At 42.5% G+C, this 25,341-nt stretch overlaps 2 protein-coding genes across 3 annotated transcripts in view; one reads left to right on the plus strand and one right to left on the minus strand.

Moving 5' to 3' along the window:
• Positions 1-144: 144 nt before the first annotated feature.
• LOC110507433 (adaptor related protein complex 2 subunit sigma 1) lies at positions 145-5,275 on the minus strand. The gene is made up of 5 exons (XM_021587424.3): positions 5,121-5,275; positions 4,018-4,167; positions 3,514-3,627; positions 2,306-2,365; positions 145-1,652 (listed from the first exon to the last, which is right to left on the minus strand). Exons 1-5 carry the CDS (start codon positions 5,121-5,123, stop codon positions 1,551-1,553), a joined length of 429 nt encoding a protein of 142 aa, XP_021443099.1. The 5' UTR covers positions 5,124-5,275; the 3' UTR covers positions 145-1,550.
• Positions 1,496-25,341, plus strand: part of arhgap35a (Rho GTPase activating protein 35a) — a 95,597-nt gene continuing 71,751 nt past the window's right edge. The window contains exon 1 of one of the 2 annotated variants that reach the window (XM_036965836.2): positions 1,496-1,697. The gene's annotated coding sequence lies outside the window, so the exon portion shown is untranslated. Of the gene's footprint in view, positions 1,698-11,163; positions 11,875-25,341 lie in introns of those variants that run through there. The other variant, XM_036965835.2, reaches the window with a different exon arrangement.

Genomic DNA, 25,341 nt, shown 5'->3' on the forward strand with positions numbered 1-25,341 from the left:
TGGGAGGCTGCTAGAATGACCTCAGGGCAGATTCCAGAACGTGAAGGCTATGCTGGTTTAATACCACTAGATGGTGATATAACTACAAAAATGAATGTGTTTCCAATGTACATCACATTATCTACAGTATCAAAAAGCACAAGATATTTGTAACACTTTATTTAGAACTTAGATTTTTTTTTTGGTATATACACTCACTGGAATAGAATGACAGTAACACCTAAACTCACATCTCACATGACAAGAGAGGAGGAGAAGCAGTACATCTCTCACTATAGCCCCAAAAAACAAAACATTTAACAGACCATAATAGTAACGTGTGATATGTTGGGAGGTGCAAGACTGGACATGTTTACAATGAGAAGCGGTACAAGGTGGCGTCACAGACCTAGATAAGTGCCTCTGGAGTTTTGGACCTATTGTTTGGCCTCTGGTTGATGTTCGAAACCCATTGTTTGTTGTATGAATGAGGTGACCAGTGAATATTAATGGAATTTCCCCCAATTCGGTTCTGTGTATTAAACACCCAGTGACGAGAGGCAGAAGCTGAGGAAAGGCCTGGAATGGACAACAATGGTTACACCATATATATATATATATACACCATACAAAACAAACTTCACGTAAAATATATCACTGTATATTTCCATTAGCTAGATTCCTTATCAGTAACTTTTCTTAAAGTAGTAGTGTCTATTTAAATTTGAACACATCTGGGTGTGACTAACAAGCACCATATGTGGAGTGGAGACGCATTGTCTGATATACAACCTGACATGATATTAAGTTAAGACCAGTGAATCTCCTATTCAATATCACAGTAGATGCGACCCTTTACAGGTTGCCATTACCAGTGCACTCCATTGAACTGTGAACCACCACCAGAGTTCAGTGGGCATTCGTAGTGGTGGTTTAGTCACTCTGCAGCTCAAACTGTGATTCTCCCAGGCAGAAGTATGGTGAACAGTAGACAGGGATATCACAAGCCGTTTACAAGTGTTTTCTTGTGCTTGTTAGCTACTTTAGTGCCGCTCTGGGGTTGCCAGAACAGTGCATCATTGTTATCCTCGCTCTCCACTAGTATAGGCAGTATACACCGGTGAATAACTGGCAACCCTAGTCTACCATAAGTGCAGCCTCCAGCTTGAGACAGGGCATAGAGAGAACATTTATTTTCAGTGCTGCAAATATATTCATCCAGATGATTTTACTTGAACTGGTGGTTAAGAAATGAAAATGTCAAGGGCCATATCTGCCACGCATCACCAAAATACAGTCTTTATGGGGCATAATCAGGAGGTTGAAACTGTCATTGTTGCAAATAGAAATGTAATGTGTAGAGCTGACTAGATTCCCAATTCTACATGACAGAAAATGTCTGTTCTACACCATGCATTTCTATCTGAACCTTCTGTGACTTTGTGAATAAGCCCCTGGTTTCTGTAAGGGGTGGAGCCTGCTCCATGGAGGCTGGCAAATGAGAGGGGTCCATTCCAGAGTGACATTGATGGGGTTAGGCGATGGACTGTTCAAGATGGCTGCTCTGTTGGCTACTCGAGGGACTGGAGCATTAGCAGCTGCTTGAGGACCTTGGTCTGGCTCGTCTCTCTGATCTCCCCCGCCAGGAACATCTCGTCCACCACCGTGTACACCTGGGACAGAACACACAGGACGGGTAGAAGCAGGTTAGGACACAGGTCAGCCTACTGCACCGCTCAAACGCCCTGTACACACAGCTTTAAAAACTGAAGTGTTGGAGAACTGTATAGATCCTTCAGATTCATCTTCACCCCATTATGTATATATGTCTTTCTAGCTGTGCGTAGGCCTTGCTGCTGTGGCACTAGATCTAAAAGAGGGGGGGTTGATGTTGAGATGAGCTGATGTTTGCCATCATGTCGCTTTCTGGCACTCTGGTTTCTTTGACTCAGAAGAAATCGCAGAGCGCAGCAGCTTTCACCGTGGGCCGCGCTTGTTTAAGTTTCAGCGAGTGGGCGAATATTCAGAAATACCTTACGTAATTGACACGACAACTGCTTAAAGGGCGGTTATCAGGTGGAGAGATTTAATTGCTTAGCATTTCCTGTAGAGGAAAACCAATCGCCGCCAAACTAGTGTGGAGGAGCCTAATTGACTGTTGTAATTATGCGTCCCATCCTCGTTGCCATGGCACCTCCCCATTGCAAGGAAAGAAAATACATTGAAATTGTATCTTCACCTCCCCCGGGTTTCTTCCACTCCTTTGTCTTTCCTCTTAGCACAGAGTGTTTTGGTTTTAAAATTAAATCAACACTTTTACTCTTACCTTGTAGAAGTTGAACACCAGGTCCAACTCGCATACGTTGTGGAAATACTCATTCAACACCTAAAAGGGGGAAAAGGAAGAGGTCAGGTTTTGTTACATTAACAATTTAACAACGGCTCTGGTCTGAAGTAGTGCACTAGCCTATATAGGGAATCATTTGAGATGAAGCCGTGGTCATTTAAGGGCCTGAGGAAGTCCAGCATTCCAGGACACGGTGCTCTTGAACAGTGTCGGAAATCTCAGCTGTTTTCCTTCACAGCCACATTCCGCCTGTCCCTCGGACAGGGAGCACAGTGCGAGCTGTTCCGCTGTTTCCCCTCGACCCGGGAGGAATGCCACCCAGGGAATGCTTTTTGGGAACAAACACCAGAGATCCCAACCCACTGTTTTGGTCTTACTTTTGCAGCGAGCCGAAAGACTATAGACTGTATTACACTGGGTAAGAATGCATAGAAAATAGAGCCCCACAGTGGAGGTGTCATAATACCCATACGACCTGGCGTTTTTCCCCATAGGGGATTTTAGGAACATTTAAAATAAGGGCTGGGTTTTGTGTAGGCTTACCCCGGAGTGACATTTTGATGAAGAAAATTTCTCGGACAAGGTGACTTTTCAATATATTCAGCTCTATTTACTCTCAGATTCAAAAGTGCTAATTGGCATCAACGTAGACGTCATGCAAAACTACAAATCCCTGCATGTCATCTCTAGCGGACACCTTTGCTAACTGGTATTGCCAATTTATTCATGTCTAAATTTAGATAGTTAATCCAGAGATTTGCCTCGATTCGGCATTCTCGTCCAGATGGTCACAGCAACTTGTAGTTCTTTACGGTAGCCACATTAGCGTTTCATTTGTTTTCTTCTTTATAGTTGAATATATTGATTGATAAGTCACATTGTCCTAGAGGGATTTCCAGTTATCAAAACGGAACTATTTGGAACTATTTCCGTCTGACCGCTATGTTTTCTGGGTATTATGACTCATGCTGTGGTACTCTGTATTCCAAAGAGCTCTGTAGGAGCACATCGTTACAATAGTTTACTAATAAAATATGCCTAATCATTCAGCTATTAAGGTGGAAATTTGATTAGCCCACATTCCTTCACATAACCAGCCGAAGAGTCATCGACCTAAAACAGCTCCCACATTGTAGGTCATCATAATAAAACAGTCTACGTGTGAGTTGATGTGTTTAGTGTCATACCTCCACAAAGTTGTGAATGCCCTCCAGGTATGCCAGGTTGTTGTCTGTCACGTCCACACATATACAGAAGTACAGACCTGCATAGCGCCTATAGATGATCTTGAAGTTCCTGAACTGGAGACAAGACAGACAAGCATCTCAATATGTGGTTTTGATTTTATCTAAGAATACTTACAATAGAATTGAAATGGACTTGCAAGCAGTACTTTTTCCATTTACAATGAAATATTAAATTAAACTTGGTTAACCAATTAGAGCTACAGCATATCAGTAGAAAATAGCCTTTTATCCACCGTCTCATCAGTGTCAAAATGTATGATACAATTTAGGCCCACGTCACTATAAAGTGCCAAATGCAGCTCCAGACCTTGAGTTATAGTCCCTAGTTGCTTCCAGCCATTCTAGAATGGCCAGATAGTGACAATGAATACAATTGCCAGAAACTAATAGCCTACATTAGGGCACACACCAATGCACAGACGTGGCATCAATACAAAGCCTTACCTCCACAAAGTTGGTGTGCTTGGCATCACGGACAGTCACCACAGCATGTACCTCCTCAATCAGCTTCTGTTTCTCATCGTCATCAAACTGCATGTACCACTTGGCCAGTCGGGTCTTCCCTGCTCGGTTCTGAATAAGGATGAAGCGGATCTGTATGGCAGGGGAGGAGAGAAAATGAAGCGTGAGAAATGTTCTGCAGTCTAGTACAGTGGGTCTCCAACACTGTTCCTGGAGAACTACCCTCCTGTAAGTTTCCACTCCAACCCCAGTTGTAACTAACCTGGTTCAGTTTATCAACAAGCTAATTATTAGGGTTGACTGACTCTCTAGGAACAGGGTTTGAGAGCCCTGATATTGTAATGTAGCTAGTTACATCCCTGCTATAGTAACGTGGCTAGTTACATCCTAATATTCTCTACTCGCAATATAACGTTAGCCACGCTAGCCTAGGCCTTGATGTAATATAGTTATAGAACTTGATTTTCGCCGTTTCTCTTGTCAGAGAGTCATAGGCGTTCTACACACCTGATTTCCATTTGAACATTCTGAAACCTTGAACCCTTGCTAGCCTGGTCTTGGATATGCCTTCTCAGATCGAACTATGGGTTCACTGGACGTTATCACCACTCCTATGCATCATCAGTTTCACCTCATACTATAACAAAGCCCAAACAGTGCATTTCTGAGCATGGCTGATTGGTTAAGAGTGTGCAGACGGATGTGCATTCCTTTACAACGCCTAGATTACTAGCTAACGTTAGCTAGCCTGACTAGCCACGCCCTGTCAGGTAAATATATATAGCTAGCTAGTTATGTTCGATAGCTAACGTTAACTAGCTAGGTGGCTAACTAGTCTAACGTTACTGCTGACATACATGCAAGCCAGGCAGTTGCTTCGTAAAAAAAAAGTTGGGAGCCGGATATAGCTAATTGATTAATTTAAATCGATAGGTTTGTTTAATTCGAATATATAACGTTATCTAGCTGGCTATGATTTCTAGGCGTCTCATACATTTCACATGAGACTGGCGAACGACATTAGCTAGCTAGCTAACGTTAGAGCAAAGCAATTGGCCACAAAATGTACCCAATTGCAAACATACCATTGTCTTTTCTTTGAGTCGGTTGTTTTAAACAATATCAATTCCCGTAGCCTGGTGATTTATATATTTGATTTGACATAAATTCTCAAAATGATAGGATTGTTTTGACGACCGATTGCCCGCTATCTTCACGAGTATGATGTACAGGAAACGGTGCATGGCATTGTGGGAAATGTAGTTTTATCAGACCCGTAAAATCGTTCGATAAAAAGTTAAGAAAATTGTATTTCCCTACTAGAACCAGCATGCACCCCTCTGTGCCTTCTTGTGTCACCTGCGGATTCGCATGGTTTAGGTTTTACCAATCAAGCAACAAAAAAAGTCAGCAAGGGAAAGTGCAAATTTTGCAGTATTAATCATTTACAGGCACTTTGACTTATTATTGTATCTTATGGCACATTACATTTTGTTGACATCACTTCAAGTATGTTGATAAAGTATCACTTCAAGCTAAGTGCTATGGTTTTTGTGAGTTGTCGTAAGCTAGGAGGAATTCAATTATCTAAAATAAAATGGAAAATTGCGTTATAGTGTAGGCTGTCATTGTAAATAAGAATTTGTCATTAACTGACTTGCCTTGTTCAATAAAGATAAAAAAATAAAAATAAAAATAAAAAAAAATATTATAGGCTACCACTGTGCTTGACTATGAAAAGGAAAAAAGAGACAGATATATAATCAATATGTCTCATATAATTTTGACCTATTCCATTATCATTGATTTCTGTTGACCCTATTAAACCTGAGGGAAGAAACCATGCTACTTTTACATTTTTCCATAGTCCAAATGAAACATACATTACAAACTCTCTGACATCATGCCTTCAACCACAAGGACTATTTGCAGGGTGTAACATTGGCTATTATACAGGCAGATTGGGACACAACACTAAATCTCAGCAAAAACAACAAAACACATGTTGACTTTCACACCGAAGGTAGGGAATACTCTTTTCTTCCCAACCCCACATCAAGAAGTCTCAAAATGGAGGGTCAGCCATTTGTGTTACATCATTTGGCTGTTTTCTGCAAAGTCAGGGCCCATGAGTTTGTTAACTGGTCTGGTGGGTAGTCGATCCACTGCAGAACATTGTCCAGACAGTTTGGACAGCTCCTCTGTGCCGTGCGTTGGGCCAGGGAGGCCGAAGGGGGGGAGGGCGGTTGATTGTCAGGGATTGCACAACTGTGAGGGGGAGGAATGTGCATGCCCCTGGGACCCAGAAATATTTCAGCTGCATAGAGAGAGAGTTGAGATGGGATAGAGAAAAGGGGGGGAAACCAAGTAGAAAACAGGGCCGTTCTTCTCACGTTAGACTGCTTTGCTGTGTTGTTTTCCAATGGTTTTCCAAGGCTGTTGTGGCTTTAAATGAATAGGAGTGTATGAAACAGTTCAGAGCATTTCCCAAATGTCATACTTTGGTTAAAAAACAAAAAAACTTTCAGAAAGGTCTTGGTCAGAGAGATCGGTATAGTTGGGCTAGCTTGTCGCAGTGAGTGGCCAGTAGTTGTTCAGTTGTAGAGGAGAAAATGTAAAACAGGGACAGATTATGAATGAAACTTTGACCCCTGCTAATCTTGCTCTGTGTGACTGAGGTCATGTAAATATCGCTGTGAACTCACTGACTAAAATGATTGGACCGCAAGCAGCTTGTTGACTCGGAGTGCTGTACTTTCAACTTGTGTGTTTAAAGGGAGGATGTTCACCTATCATAAAACATTAATACAAAGATCAAGAGTAACTGTTAGAGTATGTGGACTGTTTGGAATTTTTAGCAAAGTAATTATGATCAAATATTCTGCCAATAGAAGTTATCCAACCCTATTGGATGTTACTTTGTATGGGTGAACTTCCACCCCGAAGAATACATATACATGAGGATCAGTTAATGACAGCCTGATTCAGACTACATGTTGTAAGGTGTGTGTGCGGGGGTGGGGGGGGGGGTGTTCTCAGACCTTGCGGGGGCCCCGCAAAACTGCTGTACGCCACTGTGTGTGTGTGTGTGTCACAGGAAGTTGGTGGCATCTTAATTCGTGGTAATGGCTGGAGAGTAATTAGTGGAATGGTATCAAATACATCAAACACATGTGTTGGATGCCATTCCATTTGCCCCATTCCAGTCATTATTATCAGCCATCCTCCCCTTAGCAGCTTCCACTGTTGTGTGTGTTGTGTGTGAGAGAGAGACAGAGAGGGAGAGAGAAAGAGAGAGAGAAAGAGATTCAATGCGTGACAAAGTCCCCAAGCCACTAAACATCTGTTTTGAGTTGTAGAACAACAATCATATTTAGCTTGCAATACATAATTTCTCTCTCCGTGGAATCTCTATCTTTAACTTTCATGTGTTTGTGGTTTTTATATTGTCAAGTCATATCCTCTTGGAGAAGGCAATATCATTTAAATCAGGACTATAATCAGGACTACTGAATTCTTCTCAGGTTTAAAGTTATCTCCAACAATTCAATAAACAGCCATATGAGAGATGTGGCATGAGTAAATCTAGAGGACCTGGAATGAGCTTTGAGATGATTGATTTTCTGAATGGCTAAAAAAAAACAATACTCTCTCTCCCATTCTCCCTGTGTGCTGGATCAGATATAGGATTCGTTAATATTGTAAAGGAAGATATGGGAGTGTCGTACATGAATTATTTGTGTACGGAAGTCAGTGAAGCCAGTAAGTTAGGCATTTGTTGCATTTTATATAAAATACATCAAATGCAATACAAGTACGCTATTTACTAGTTTGGAGAGAGAACTGAGTGTATTTGTGTGGTGAAGGCATAACTGACATGATATTGTGCAAATGGTTTTTATCTATAATTGCCAGACATGGATACATCTGTTCTCCTGCAAGAGTTGGGGTCAGTTCCAGGAAATGGATTAAAATGCAATGAATTTTAAAAAATTAAACGAATTTGCTGGAAGTTTTTTTCTCCAGTTCTTGCAAGTTGCATCTCATTTCATGTCCTAAATTGCCTTTACCTATTTAAAAAAAAAAAAATTCTACCAATTAAGGGTATGTGCAGTTAAAGGGGCAATCAGCAGTTGAAACAATAACAAAGCGTTTTCCCAACCCCTGTTTTGGTCCAAAGCTGATGGATGAGGCTGGAGAAATGTTACCACTAAAATTCATAGACAGAGCTATGGATGCAAGGACTGACCATCCGTGATATCAAAATCACACACTGAGCATACCCAAAATTTGGAACACGTTCCTAATATTGAGTTGCACCCTCCTTTTGCCCTCAGAACAGCCTTAATTTATCAGGGCATGGACTCTATAAGGTGTCAAAAGCGTTCCACAGGGATGCTGGCCCATGTTGACTTCAATGCTTCCCACAGTTGTGTCCTTTGGGTCGTGGACCGTTTTTGATACACATGGGAAACTGTTGAGTGTGAAAAACCCAGAAGCGTTGCAGATCTCGACAAAAACTGGTGTGCCTTTCAAGGAGCGGGACTCTAACCCGGAAGCTTATAAGAAATCCCGCTATGCCCTCCGACGAACCATCAAACAGGGAAAGCGTCAATACAGGATTAAGATCGAATCGTACAACACCAGCTCCGACGCTCGTCGGATGTGGTAGGGCTTGCAAACTATTACAGACTACAAAGGGAATCATAGCCAAGAGCTGCCCAGTGACACAAGCCTACCAGATGAGCTAAATTACTTCTATGCTCGCTACGAGGCAAGTAACACTGAAACATGCATGAGAGCATCAGCTGTTCCGAACTACTGTGTGATCACACTCTCCACAGCCGAAGTGAGTAAGACCTTTAAACATGTCAACATTCACAAGGGCGCAGGGCCAGACGGAATACCAGGACGTGTACTCTGAGCATGCGCTGACCAACTGTCAAGTGTCTTCACTGACATTTTCAACCTCTCCTTTTCTGAGACTGTAATACCAACATGTTTCAAGCAGACCATCATAGTCCCTGTGCATAAGAACACTAAGGTAACATGCCTAAATGACTACCGACCCGTAGCACTCACATCTGTAGCCATGAAATGCTTTGAAGGGGGCTGGTCATGGCTTACATCAAGACCATTATCCCAGAGACCCTAGACCCACTCCAGTTTGCATACCGCCCTAACAGATCCACAGATGATGCAATCTCTATTGCATTCCACACGGCCCTTTCCCACCTGGACAAAAGGAACACCTATGTGAGAATGCTATTCATTGACAACAGCTCAGCGTTCAACACCATAGTGCCCTCAAAAGCTCATCACTAAGCTAAGAACCCTGGGACTAAACACTTCCCCCTGCAACTGGATCCTGGACTTCCTGACGGGCCGCCCCCAGGTGGTAAGGGTAGGTAACAACACATCTTCCACGCTGATCCTCAACACGAGGACCCCTCAGGGGTGTGTGTTCAGTCCCCTCCTGTACTCCCTGATCACTCATGATTGTACGGCCAGGCAAGACTCCAACACCATCATTAAGTTTGCCTGTGACACAACAGTGGTAGGGCTGATAACCGACAATGACGAGACAGCCTATAGGGAGGAGGTCAGAGACCTCGCCGTGTGGTGCCAGGACAACAACCTCTCCCTCAACGTGATCAAGACAAAGGAGATGATTATGGACTACAGGAAAAGGAGGACCGAGCACGCCCCCATTCTCATCGACAAAGCTGTAGTGGAGCAGGTTGGGAGCTTCAAATTCCTTGGTGTCCACATCACCAACAAACTAACAAGGTCCAAGCACACCACGACAGTCATGAAAAGGGCACGACAACACCCATTCCCCCTCAGAAAACTGAAAAGATTTGACATGGGTCCTGAGATCCTCAATAGGTTATACAGCTGCACCATTGAGAGCATCCTGACTGGTTGCATCACTGCCTGGTATGGTAACTGCTCGGCCTCCGACCGCAAGGCACTACAGAGGGTAGTGCATACGGCCCAGCACATCACTCGGGCCAGAGGAAGAACCTAAAAATGTTCAAAGACTCCAGCCACCCTAGTCATAGACTGTTCTCTCTGCTAACGCACGGCAAGCAATACCGGAGCACCAAGTCTAGGTCCAAGAGGCTTCTAAACAGCTTCTACCCCCAAGCCATAAGACTCCTGAACATTTAATCAAATTGATACCTAGACTATTTGCATTGCCCCCCCCATCGTTTACACTGCTGCTACTCTCTGTTATTATCTATGCATAGTCACTTTAATGATTTTACATAGATTTAGATATTACCTCAAATACCTTGACACCGGTGCCCCCGCACATTGACTCTGTACCGGTACCCCCTGTATTTAGCCTCACTAGTGTTATTTTACTGCTGTTCTTTAATAATTGTTTGCTTTTATTTCTTATTCTTATTTTTTTTTTAGGTATTTAAAAAACCTAAAAAATATATAAACTACATTGTTGGTTAGGGCTTGTAAGTAAGCATTTCACTGTAAGGTCTACTACACCTGTTGTATTTGGCGCATGTGACAAATACAATTTGCCTGGCACCTACTACCATACCCCCTTCAAAGGCACTTAAATATTTTTCCCCTCTGAATGGCACACACACAATCCAAGTCTCAACTGTCTCAAGGCTTAAATATCCGTCTTTAACCTGTCTCCTCCCCCTCATCTACACTGATTGAAGTGGATTTAACAAGTGACATCGATTAGGGATCATAGCTTTTACCTGGATGTGTCAAGGAAAGAGCAGGTGTTCTTAATGTTTTGTATACTCAGTGTAATTTGACCATGTTTTGAGTTAGTGTTTGTTTACAATTACTTTGTTTACAAACATTGTAGTAAAACACGCTTATATGTTGCGTTCTGATGGGGTATGACAGTTAAACTAAGTTCATGAGGCATTTATAAGCTATGTTCTTCAAGAATTCATGGGTGTGTCATTCATTTGTTTCCAAAAACTGATGTCGCTATTGCAGATTGCCCCTTTAAATTGAAGTGTATAATTAATACAGCAAAATAAAATAAAACGAAGTATGATGAATAACATTAACTATTAGGAGAATAAAAGCAATTATGTTATTTAGAAACAGAATGTCTGTGTGTTGTAATTGTGTCCAAGCGCCACTGGGCGAGACTACGCTGTGGTAGGCTACAGCTCCCTCTCTCTATTCTCCGAATAGGACAGAGGAGGAGAGAGGCTGTATTCTGGAGAAGGGCCGGGCCGCCATTATTGGGAAGCTGTAAAAAATACACTTACACACTGTCATACATTTGGACAGTCTGGGAAGTGATACTCATAGGAAACACAACATTTAGGGTTGCTATTATTAAATGAGCACTGCGCATCACCTAACACGGCATATTCTGTGTACGCGTATGGGCAGACGTGTATATTGGACACAACAAAGGAAATAACAATTGGTCAAAACAACGTGGTGAACCAAGAGGCAAACACAACGACTCAAGCCTTTCTAACGCCCCCTCTTTCCTAACGCGAACATTCAGCGGACAAGAAACTGAAGTTCTACTGCATTTTCCCGAGATAATTTAGATAATTGTGTTGTGTGCAAAGGGAAGAGGAGGAACTAAACATGCAGATGGTACCGAAAACTTAATACGCTACTTGTGAAAATAGAGACTTGATTTCAGGGGAAAGAAATATACCAAGTGTCCAAAAGGGAAATATATAGATTTATGTGACTGTTAGAGGAGTAGAATTTCCCCTCTTTCCTAATTATATTCTCGAGACGTTGGGATTGCTGTTTTTGCGAGTTGCGACGGAGGACATTGGAGAGAAAGGAGTGAACGAGAGAAGAGGGAGGAATGCTATGGTATGTACCACTTCATTTTGCCAATGTTTTATTTGGCTAAACGGGTTTAAAAATGAAAACAATTTACTTTAACTGATTATGATGGTGTGGCAATGAAAACAATGTTCCGTATAACAGTTATTTCCCAAGGTTAAATAGGTAGTTAGGAGTGAAGTGGGGGGGTAATAAAAAGTGAATCTCGTTCAGACAAAAAAAAAATGTGCAGCAAACGGGTCTGCAATCTTTCTGTGTGGAATGGGGTTTGTCAGGCCAGGGCCAAGCTCTTCTGAGAGATTTTCCCCTCTTGCACAAAACCAAAAATCTCATCTTAATTCATGTGCCCAAATAAAACGAATGTCATTCTGCAATAGATGGTTGTCAAAGGGTGATTTATCTGTGTCAATTACGTTCCAATTATGTTCCATCGTTTCCCCTTCATTTGTTCACAGTTACATGTGAATGGACAGAAGGGAGCATTCATGGACTAAAATGTGTGGATCAATTTGGAAATATAAGGTCCCCATGCCATGCGCAAGCCCTATGTTATGGGCAGAAAACGTGTAAATGTTTTTTTTTTGACGAATAACAAATCAAATCCTGTCTTTTTGTTGGCTAAATTACATCACCCAACGATCTGCTGTCATTTTCCCTCGATTCAAGGATAATTTTGGACTAGTGGTCAGTCGAGGCCCGATGTCATAAGATAGCTCTGGACGAATAACATTCGCTAATTACTGCGTAATAAGTTATTGGCTAGACTACCCTATAGATATTTCGACATGTTATTTCTATTCCGGTCTTGTTTCAAAGACGAATGCAAATAGGTACATAGTATCCCACTAGTTGGGACAGCTGGAGTGCAAGGCATGTTTTTAATCCGTCAACATGTTTTGACATTTGTTTCCTACAGAAACTAAACCCGTTTCGGGAGGAAGTTTTTATATCCTTACACATCGAAATGTTATGGCCTTTAAAAAAAATAATAATCTAGTCTACAATTCCCAAATCTACGAAGTTGCATGTCTCGATTTCTTCAGTTTCTGTTTTCAGTGAACACGAATTTTGAACTTCAAAATGGAATGCTCATATAGTCTGCGCACCATATCGATCATTGTTTCAGTGACGCGAGTTGCAACATTGTGTATCTAAGTGCCTTACAGAAGCAAATGTTGCGTCCAATAATGTAACTACACAAATAGGATGACGTTGCCATTTAATATAAAGGCATTCATTTGTGCGTGCACTCACACGAGAAACGCTTTTGCTGAGATTGCAAGTCCGCATTGTGGCCACTCCTATGTTAGAGTGCATGTGGTATCGTGGGATACGCTATCCAAGATCTCTCAACGTGCAGAGTTCAGTGTATTTGTGACGGTTTCCTCTACTGTTATAAAGGTTCTCTGACATGTTGACAAACAGCCACGGTTTGCTTGCCGTCCCTGTTCTCCACTCTGTCAATTGTCACTGTTGATTTTCAGTCTGCCAGTTATCAAGTTCGAAACGGTCTTGTAGTTAGACACACTTCTAGTTTTACGACTTTTGGTGAATTGTAGGCTATTGGGGCCGATAGATTTTCTGTCGTTTTGTAACCAATCTCTTTGCCTTTTAGAGGTCTGAGTCAAGCCTGACTGTTTTGTAGTTCCTCGGCCGTGTTTGTTATTAGGGGATTTCATTCGTTTCGTTTCAATGAATAGTCAGATGGTTATGTAACATTATACAGGCCTGCGCGTTTGAGGAATTTGGAGACCACGGATAATTGAGTTGAAATGAGTCCACGTTCCTCAGCTAAGGTCACGCAGTCAAAAGTTTATCAAACCATGACGTGTGTTTGGTGAGTTTGTCCATTAGGGAGTTATTTAAAAAAAAAAATATGCTGATCAGTGGAGGCTGGTGGGAGGAGCTATAGGAGGAGGGCTCACTGTAATGACTGGAACTAATTACATGGAATTTATCAAACATATGGAAACCATGTTTGACATTGTTCCAATAATTCCATTCCAGCCATTACAATGAGCCTGTCCTCCTATAGCTCCTCCCACCAGCCTCCTCTGCAGCCTACATATTCCTATTCGTACAGCCATTCTATGTCTATTGGAGTACTGTATTAGTCATCTCGTTATTATGCGGCTTCAGATGAATCAGCAAGTATGACAACACCATTATGGAGTTGTTGGTTTGGGTGTCAAGGGCTGGACTTTCCTAACATGACCCACCCCACACACACAGCCTTGGCCTACACTTACACCGTAGCCTCTCTCCTTCCTAGCGCTTCCAGGCCGTTTGACTAATGAAATAGTTGGCTCCCTTGTCTCTCAGCCCTGCTTCTGCAGATAGTAGGCTCTAACTAGACGACCTACCACCCAGGGTCTGTGATATGAAGCGCCTGCTAAGAAAGGAATGCAGGAAGGGTTTGGCCTGCTCTGCTCTGTGCTGGGGGCCCTGAGAGGAGCCAGAGCAGGAATAATAATTGTCATATTTTATTTAAAAAAATGTTATAGGGCTTTTAATTACAAACAAGAACCTCAGTCTCTTTGAATACAACAATGGATGGAGGGAGGGAGGGAGAGATTGAGCTCTGTGTGGAGAGGAGCAGAGAGGGTGTTTAGGTTTTATTTGAGGGGGATTAGGTTTTATTTGAGGAGGAGAAAGTTACACAAAGGTCAAAAGAGGAAGTTGTTACGAGAATTATGTTCTCAATGTTCACAAACCAATTCAATCAAACTACTCGGTCTGCTAATCAGGATTTGTAAGATACTGATTGAAATGAAGCAGACGGAGGCCCAGCTAAAATAGTCAATAAGGTTTATTCACGGGAACGTTCTAAAGTCAAGAATACAAAAATAATACATTTTATACTGGCTTCTCTCCTGCGAATAAACCTTATTGTCTATTTTAGCTGGGCCTCCGTCTGCTTCACTTCAATCAGTATCTTACAAATCCCGATCGAGCAGACTGAGTAGTTTGATTGAATTGGTTTGTGAACATTGAGAACATAATTCTTGTAACAGAAGTACAGTGCCTTCAGAAAATATTCACACCCTTGACTTTTCCCACATTTTGTCGTGTTACAGCCTAAATTTATAATGGATAAAAAATGTGTCACTGGCTTACACAAAATACCCCATAATGTCAAAGTGGAATTATGAGTCGATAAGGATTCAACCACTTTGTCATGGCAAGCCTAAATAAGTTCAGGAGTAAAAATCTTCTTAACAAGTCCCATAATAAGTTGCATGGACTCACTCTTTGTGCAATAATAGTGTTTAGTGTGATATTTGAATGACTACCTCATCTCTGTACCCCACACAATTATCTGGAAGGTCCTTCTGTCGAGCAGTGAATTTCAAACACATATTCAACCCAAAAAAACAGGGAGATTTTCCAATGATTCGCAAAGAAGGGCACCTATTGGTAGATGGGTAGAAATAAAAAAGCAGACATTGAATATCCCTTTGAGCACGATGAAGTTATTAATTACACTCTGGATGGTGTATCAATACACCCAGTCACTACAAAGATACAGGCGTTCTTTCTAACTCAGTTGCTGAAGAGGAAGGAAACCTCTCAGGGATTTCACCATGATGCCAATGGTGACTTTAAAACAGTTAGAGTTTAATACAGTTGAAGTTGGAAGTTTACATACACTTAGGTTGTAGTCATTAAAACTCGTTGTTCAACCACTCCACACATTTCTTGTTAACAAACTATAGTTTTGGAAAGTCAGTTAGGACATCTACTTTGTGCATGACACAAGTAATTTTTCCAACAATTGTTTACTGACAGATTATTCAGATTATTCAAATTATATATATAATTCACTGTATCACAATTCCAGTGGGTCAGAAGTTTACATACACTAAGTTGACTGTGCCTTTAAACAGCTTGGAAAATTCCAGAAAATGATGTCATGGCTTTAGAAGCTTATGATAGGCTAATTGACATCATGTGAGTCAATTGGAGGTGTACCTGTGGATGTATTTCAAGGCCTACCTTCAAACTCAGTGCCTCTTTGCTTGACATCATGGGAAAATCAAAATAAATCAGCCAAGACCTCAGAAAAAAAGTTGTAAACCTCCACAAGTCTGGTTCATCCTTGGGATCAATTTCCAAATGCCTGAAGGCACCACGTTCATCTGTACAAATAATAGTATGCAAGTAAAACGTGTCCTATATCGACATAACCTGAAAGGCCGCTCAGCAAGGAAGAAGCCACTGCTCCAAAACCACCATAAAAAAGCCAGACTACGGTTTGCAACTGCACATGGGGACAAAGATCGTACTTGTTGGATAAATGTCCTCTGGTCCGATGAACAAACAAAAATAGAACTGTTTGGCCATAATGACAATCGTTATGTTTGGAGGAAAAAGGCGGAGGCTTGCAAACCGAAGAACACCATCCCAACCGTGAAGCACGGGGGTGGCAGCATCATGTTGTGGAGGTGCTTTGCTGCAGGAGGGACTGGTGCACTTCACAAAATAGATGGCATCACGAGGAGGAAAATTATGTGGATATATTGACGCAACATCTCAAGACATCAGGAAGTAAAAGCTTGGTCGCAAATGGGTCTTCCAAATGGACAATGACCCCAAGCATACTTCCAAAGTTGTGGCAAAATGGCTTAAGGACAACAAAGTCAAGGTGTTGGAGTGGCCATCACAAAGCCCAGATCTCAATCCTATAGAAAATCTGTGGGCAGAACTGAAAAAGCATGTGCGAGCAAGGAGGCTTACAAATCTGACTCAGTTACAGCAGCTTTGTCAGGAGGAATGGGCCAATATTCACCCAACTTATTGTGGGAAGCTTGTGGAAGGCTACCCAAAATGTTTGACCCAAGTTAAACAATTTAAAGGCAATGGTACCAAATACTAATTGAGTGTATGTAAACTTTTGACCTCCTAGGAATGTGATGAAAGAAATAAAAGCTGAAATAAATCATTCTCTACTACTATTCTGACATTTCACATTCTTAAAATAAAGTGGTGATCCTAACTGACCTAAGACAGGGACTTTTTACTACGATTAAATGTCAGGAATTGTGAAAAACTGAGTTTAAATGTATTTGTCTAAAGTGTATGTAAACTTCCGACTTCAACTGTAGCTGTGATAGGAGAACACTGCGGATAGATCAACAATATTGTCTTTACTCCACAATACTAAACTAATTGATAGTGATAAGCCTGTACAGAATAAACGTGCATCCCGTTTGCAACAAGGCACTAAAAATGTGGCAAAGCAATTCACTTTTTTGTCCTGAATACAAAGTGTTATGTTTGGGGCATATCCAATACAACACTTTTTAAAAATGTATTTAACCTTTATTTAACTAGGCAAGTCAGTTAAGAACAAATTCTTATTTACAATGACGGACTACCCCAGCCAAACCCGGACAACGCTCGGCCAATTGTGGGACTCCCAATCACGGCCAGTTGTGATACAGCATGGAATCAAACCAGGGTTTGTAGTGATGCCTCTAGCAATGAGATGCAGTGCCTTAGGCCACTGCGCCACTCGGGAGCCCTTACTGAGTACCACTCACCATATGTTCAAGCATAGTGGTGGCTGCGTCATGGTATGAGTATGCTTGCCATCGGCAAGGACTAGGGAGTTTTTTAGGATAAAAAAATAAACAGAATAGAGCTGAGCACAGGTAATATCCTAGAGGGAAACAGTTTAGACTTAAATCTACATGAACATCTATGGCAAGACTTGAAAATGGTTGTCTAGCAATGATGGTTGTCTAGCAACCAATTTGACAGAGCTTGAAGATTTAAAAAAAATGAATAATGGGCAAGTATTTTACAATCCAGGAGTGCAAAGCTCTTAGAAAAAGACCCCCAAAGACTCGCAATTGTAATCGTTGTATTGACTCAGAGGTGGGAATACTTATGTAAAGGACATATTTGTGTATTTCATTGTCAATACATTTGCTCAAATTTCTAAAAACATGTTTTCACTTTTGTTATTATTGAGGGTGTTTTGTGTCGATGGCTGAGAAAAAGCTGAGGTGTATGAATACTCTCTGAAGGCTCTGTAGCAGTCTCTCCATACCGGATCATTGTTTTTTGCCGGAGATGTATGTGTAGATTTCGCTTTCTCTTGAAGCAAATACAAGAACCTGTTCCAGATAGAGTAAAGGTGGACGTGTAGAGTCATTTTCTGGTATGTTGGTCTGTGATTGTCTGCTATATGAGAAAATGGATGACTGAATATTTCCTTGATCTCAAAGTACATAGAAAATACTTTTCTCAATGGACACTGCACAAACCCATGTATCAGACTCATGCAATTGCCACCAATGGCATGGAGCGGCTATATATGTTGCTACTCTAAACACTTTACCGGTATTTAAATTCTACAAAATCCTTATTATAAAACATTTATTTTTTGTATTTTACCCGCTTTTTCTCGTCAATTTCTGATATTGTCTCATCGCTGCAGCTCCACAACGGGCTCGGGAAAGGCGAAGATGGAGTCATGCTTCCCAAGAAACATGACCCACCTATCGCGCTCCTTAACACTCGCCAGCTTAACCTGGATTGGGAGTCCCTACTCAACTGGTGACCGGGGTCAGCCCACAGGCACCCGGCCCGCCACAAGGAGTCGCTGGAGTACGATGAGTCATGTAAAGCCCCACTGGCCAAATCCTCCCCTAACCCGGGCGATACTAGGCCAATTGTGCGCCACTCGGGAGGCCCCTACATTCTACATTTGATCTATTTATCGATCAACTCTTCTCAGTAAGGGTCAGAAGCTATATTACTCCGGTGAATTCAATGGCACTCTTTTTGTTAGTTGCTCTTCCACTGAACCGATCACAAGCCCACTTTTAGTTTGTCGCTCAGCTAGCCTGCCTCTCCGCTCCCAGGTAATGTATTAGCAGTCAGGACCTCCTGGTCTCAGCCTGATTGGGCCCTTTGCAGCACAGTCACACCTCACCAGGAAGCCTCATCCCTCACTAATAGCTGTGCCATTTGCTCGAGCAGCAGGCCCTCCGCTCCGCTGTACCCACTAACCCTTGCTCCTCCCTGGGCCACAGGTTGTGCAGCGAGTCCCTGGTCTGCCACCTCATCCACACACAGCGGAGGGCCCAGGCCATGTCATAGACACCAAGTCCGGGACATACTGATTTGGGTCGATACAGTGATTTTTTTTTGGGGGGGGGGGGGGGGGTTTGTATGCGAGACCTCACACGTTTCAGGGGAGAGGAGCATCAGAGCTCTTCAACTTCTCTAGGAGCAAGAGCACCACTCCACTACTCATCATCATCCTGTTTATTAGCAGGTCCTGTTTATTAGCAGGACAGCAAGGAGTCATCAAGCCAGGTAGTCCTGAGGTCCTAGGTCTCAGGTCCTCCGAGAGAAAGAAAGAAAGAGAGAATTATAGAGAGCATACTTAAATTCACACAGGGCACCGGATAAGACAGGAGAAGTACTCCAGATATAACAGACTGATCCTAGCCCCCCCGACACAAACTGCTGCAGCATAAATACTGGAGGCTGAGACAGGAGGGGTCAGGAGACACTGTGGCCCCATCCGATGATACCCTCGGACAGGGCCTAACAGGCACGATATAACCCCACCCACTTTGCCAAAGCACAGCTCCCACACCACTAGAGGGATATCTTCAACCACCAACTTAACATCCTGAGACAAGGCTGAGTATAGCCCACAAAGATCTCCGCCACGGCACAACCCAAGGGGGGAGGGGCGCCAACCCAGACAGGAAGATCACGTCAGTGACTCAACCCACTCAAGTGACGCACCCCACCTAGGGACAGCATGGAAGAGCACCAGTAAGCCAGTGACTCTGCCCCTGTAATAGGGTTTGAGGCAGAGAATCCCAGTGGAGAGAGGGGAACCGGCCAGGAAGAGACAGCAAGGGCGGTTCGTTGCTCCAGAGCCTTTCCGTTCACCTTCACACTCCTGGGCCAGTCTACACTCAATCATATGACCCACTGAAGAGATGAGTCTTCAGTAAAGACTTAAAGGTTGAGACCGAGTCTGCGTCTCTCACATGGGTAGGCAGACCATTCCATAAAAATTGAGCTCTATAGGAGAAAGCCCTGCCTCCAGCTGTTTGCTTAGATATTCTAGGGACAATTAGGAGGCCTGTGTCTTGTGACCGTAGCGTACGTGTAGGTATGTACGGCAGGTCCAAATGGGATAGATAGGAGCAAGCCCATGTAATGCTTTGTAGGTTAGCAGTAAAACCTTGAAATCAGCCCTTGCCTTAACAGGAAGCCAGTGTATGGAGGCTAGCACTGGAGTAATATGATCAATTTTTTGGGGTTCTAGTCAGGATTCTAGCAGCCGTATTTAGCACTAACTGAAGTTTATTTTGTGCTTTATCCTGGTAGCCGGAAAGTAGAGGCCTATACTATAAATGTTGTAAATAACGAGGTCCACTAGTTCTGAAACCTAATTTCCCCATCTACTAGCCCTCACAGCCATGCACATCCAGTTCTGTTGGTTCTAACAATGACCAATCAATGGGGTCTAACATCTATTGCCCAGCCTTCAGTATAGACTAACATTAATTAGCTGAATTGTGGGCTGAACACTATCAGCAGAATCAATGCACACACTTAATGTATTGTAAAACCCATAACTCTATCCAACAGTAGCCATGCGACATCTCATTAAGTGATGATGAGGACACAGACTCTAGTTCTTCAAACCACTTTGCTACTGAATGAAATAGTAGATTTTCACCTGTTCATTCACAGATCTCACATTACTGCCAGCCAGCCACAGAGCGGGAGCTGTTAAATCGGCCCTGTGTCTTACTAGGAAAGGTGATGTTGAAAAGTTTGATTGAAAGTGGAAGCCTGTGTTTGATAGAGAAAGGAGCTAATTATAGGCAGCAGCTTTAGAATTTGTTGGCCAGATTACAGTGGCTCGCTTCTGAATGACTGCCTTGTTTGAGACCCGAGTATAAGGCATAGGAACGTCATTAAGGAACGATTGTATCTGAGCCATTAGAAAGTGTGCTTGAGTTGAGATGTTGTTTTCTCCATGTTTTTTTCCCCCCTCCATCATTGCCGATTCATGGATGACGATAGCTTGTTACAAAAGTTCTCCAGGTTCTTGTGCTGGTCCACAGTCAGTTTGATCTCTGTCTTTTAGTGGTCAAGGCCAGAGTTGGGGGAGGAAAAACGGATCCCCATTGCAGCATAGAGGACAATATCTCCTCATGGTTTTATGGGGTTGAGCGATAATTGGTCCTGTCCTGCAGAAGCCTATATACCCAATGTTTCATAGAAATCTTTGTGTCCATCCATAAGTGTGTAAAACATTTCAGAGGACATCAATCAATAATAAAGGGTATGCAAGGTCTCTTATCGATCACAAATCCCCATCCCTCCCTGAATTGCAAACAACGGTATATGCCCACATTACAAATGCTGCGAATGGAGCATGCCAGTGAAAGGTATGGGTGAGTCCTTGTGTGAATGGGGGTTATCAGCCTTTGTGAGGGCAGTTTGAATTGCCCGCCATGTCCTGGGTGACAAAAGGGGGCCATGATGTTTGGATGAATGGTGACCATGGAGATGAAGGCCCAGGATGTGGGCCACTGTTCGCTGCAGTGCTCCTCGAGACAAGATACAATTGGAGCCGAGGGAGAAAGGGGAATGAAGGCGATTAGAAACGAGAGCAAGAGAAAAAGGACGGACGAAACAAGGAGAGGGAAGGAGCGAGAGAAGAATGCAGGATTTAATAAACACGGAAAAATAACAAGACAGAGGGAATTCGAAAGGAGTAACAAGAAGGAATGAGATGGTGAGCGAGGGGGAAAAAGTGACTGACAGAGAGAGAAATGCACATTTAGTGAGCTGTTCCAATGATGTAAGGCACAGTTGGCCTTTCAGGCTCTTTTCCTGGTATGTGTCCTCAGTTCTGTGCTAAGGGATCAGCAATCAATGGCAACTGTCAGTAACCCTGCTGTCTGGCTATTTGCCACAGGGGATTACTAAGCAACATTCAGCTGAGGCTATGAGTAATGCTGGCGAATAAGAGGAGGGCTCTGAACTTTAATGGGCAGGATCAGCGATGTAGACATCCAATGGGAGTTCTCTAACGTCCTCTTTTCTGAAGCATTTTTTTGGCCTACAGCAGTGAATGATTGACAGCAAATGTAACCTAAAGTATATCTCGGCGTAAATCGGTACTGTTCCAGTGTATCTTATTGGGGCTCAGGAGCCTCCGTCTGTGGTTGTGAGCGACTGAGTGAGTCAGCTGTTTTATCTGGGGCACTTTGTTTCTGAGAGGATAGAGACCCACAGGAGCACAGTGGAGTGCGAGATCATGGGAAGAGCTCCCAGCCAGAGGAACTCTCATGCTTTCCACCCACACAGAGTTAGCAGGCTAACCCGGAGCACTTCTGTGTGTTTGATTGTGTCTGTGTGTTCACACGTGTGTGTGAATGTGTGTGTGTCTACCTACGCATGTGCATAAATGCATCTTTCTGCATGTAGCCAATGTGTCAATTTTTTTTCTATAAGATGGTACTTTGCTTTGCAAAGGTGTGCGTGTGTTTGAAGATACAGACCCCTGTAGTGTTGTTTTACCCCTCTTTCTTCTTAATTTCTCCAGTCCTCTCCATCCATGTGTGAGTCTGTCATGTTGTTGTTCGACTCTCACTGGAGATTCTCCGTAACGGAGCCCCTGGGTTTCCTCCAGGAAGCCCACCTAAGGGGGCCAGGAGAGGAGAGGAGGTTAGGACGAGGGGGAGTCAACAGCAGAGGGTAGGGACCTAATTGAGGAGGTGAGGATAGTTGTTATCTCCTCTCCTTTTATCTGCAATGGGCTAAATACAGTGTTTCCCTTAGGATTTTTTTCAGCCGCGGTGGCAAAGTTGGGGGGGGGGGGTTTGGAGAGGCGCGGAACTGGGCGTGGCCAATGGCGCTGTTTCCAACTAAAATTTAAAATTTCAGAGGCCCTCCTTTTGACCGCAGAGACAAAATACATAGTTAGTTTCCTGCAATCCTACACATTTATGGGGCTGAGAGAAAACAATTCAGTTTCATAGTTAGTTTCCTGCAATCCTACACATTCTGTCATGGGGCTGAGAGAAAACAATTCAGTTTCATAGTTAGTTTCCTGCAATCCTACACATTCTGTCATGGGGCTGAGAGAAAACAATTCAGTTTCATAGTTAGTTTTCTGCAATCCTACACATTCTGTCATGGGGCTGAGAGAAAACAATTCAGTTTCATAGTTAGTTTCCTGCAATCCTACACATTCTGTCATGGGGCTGAGAGAAAACAATTCAGTTTCATAGTTAGTTTCCTGCAATCCTACACATTCTGTCATGGGGCTGAGAGAAAACAATTCAGTTTCATAGTTAGTTTCCTGCAATCCTACACATTCTGTCATGGGGCTGAGAGAAAACAATTCAGTTTCATAGTTAGTTTTCTGCAATCCTACACATTCTGTCATGGGGCTGAGAGAAAACAATTCAGTTTCATAGTTAGTTTCCTGCAATCCTACACATTCTGTCATGGGGCTGAGAGAAAACAATTCAGTTTCATAGTTAGTTTCCTGCAATCCTACACATTCTGTCATGGGGCTGAGAGAAAACAATTCAGTTTCATAGTTAGTTTCCTGCAATCCTACACATTCTGTCATGGGGCTGAGAGAAAACAATTCAGTTTCATAGTTAGTTTCCTGCAATCCTACACATTCTGTCATGGGGCTGAGAGAAAACAATTCAGTTTCATAGTTAGTTTCCTGCAATCCTACACATTCTGTCATGGGGCTGAGAGAAAACAATTCAGTTTCATAGTTAGTTTCCTGCAATCCTACACATTCTGTCATGGGGCTGAGAGAAAACAATTCAGTTTCATAGTTAGTTTCCTGCAATCCTACACATTCTGTCATGGGGCTGAGAGAAAACAATTCAGTTTCATAGTTAGTTTCCTGCAATCCTACACATTCTGTCATGGGGCTGAGAGAAAACAATTCAGTTTCATAGTTAGTTTCCTGCAATCCTACACATTCTGTCATGGGGCTGAGAGAAAACAATTCAGTTTCATAGTTAGTTTCCTGCAATCCTACACATTCTGTCATGGGGCTGAGAGAAAACAATTCAGTTTCATAGTTAGTTTCCTGCAATCCTACACATTCTGTCATGGGGCTGAGAGAAAACAATTCAGTTTCATAGTTAGTTTCCTGCAATCCTACACATTCTGTCATGGGGCTGAGAGAAAACAATTCAGTTTCATAGTTAGTTTCCTGCAATCCTACACATTCTGTCATGGGGCTGAGAGAAAACAATTCAGTTTCATAGTTAGTTTCCTGCAATCCTACACATTCTGTCATGGGGCTGAGAGAAAACAATTCAGTTTCATAGTTAGTTTCCTGCAATCCTACACATTCTGTCATGGGGCTGAGAGAAAACAATTCAGTTTCATAGTTAGTTTCCTGCAATCCTACACATTCTGTCATGGGGCTGAGAGAAAACAATTCAGTTTCATAGTTAGTTTCCTGCAATCCTACACATTCTGTCATGGGGCTGAGAGAAAACAATTCAGTTTCATAGTTAGTTTCCTGCAATCCTACACATTCTGTCATGGGGCTGAGAGAAAACAATTCAGTTTCATAGTTAGTTTCCTGCAATCCTACACATTCTGTCATGGGGCTGAGAGAAAACAATTCAGTTTCATAGTTAGTTTCCTGCAATCCTACACATTCTGTCATGGGGCTGAGAGAAAACAATTCAGTTTCATAGTTAGTTTCCTGCAATCCTACACATTCTGTCATGGGGCTGAGAGAAAACAATTCAGTTTCATAGTTAGTTTCCTGCAATCCTACACATTCTGTCATGGGGCTGAGAGAAAACAATTCAGTTTCATAGTTAGTTTCCTGCAATCCTACACATTCTGTCATGGGGCTGAGAGAAAACAATTCAGTTTCATAGTTAGTTTCCTGCAATCCTACACATTCTGTCATGGGGCTGAGAGAAAACAATTCAGTTTCATAGTTAGTTTCCTGCAATCCTACACATTCTGTCATGGGGCTGAGAGAAAACAATTCAGTTTCATAGTTAGTTTCCTGCAATCCTACACATTCTGTCATGGGGCTGAGAGAAAACAATTCAGTTTCATAGTTAGTTTCCTGCAATCCTACACATTCTGTCATGGGGCTGAGAGAAAACAATTCAGTTTCATAGTTAGTTTCCTGCAATCCTACACATTCTGTCATGGGGCTGAGAGAAAACAATTCAGTTTCATAGTTAGTTTCCTGCAATCCTACACATTCTGTCATGGGGCTGAGAGAAAACAATTCAGTTTCATAGTTAGTTTCCTGCAATCCTACACATTCTGTCATGGGGCTGAGAGAAAACAATTCAGTTTCATAGTTAGTTTCCTGCAATCCTACACATTTTGCCATAGCATAAGAGGACAGCATAAGCCATCTGAATGACTCAAACATGATAACAAAATCAATGTGAGCCCCATGCCATGACATTTTTTTGAATTTGTGAT

This window comes from Oncorhynchus mykiss, chromosome 27 (genome assembly GCF_057628025.1).
Source record: "Oncorhynchus mykiss isolate SJ-2025 chromosome 27, ASM5762802v1, whole genome shotgun sequence".
Taxonomy (NCBI): Eukaryota; Metazoa; Chordata; class Actinopteri; order Salmoniformes; family Salmonidae; genus Oncorhynchus; species Oncorhynchus mykiss.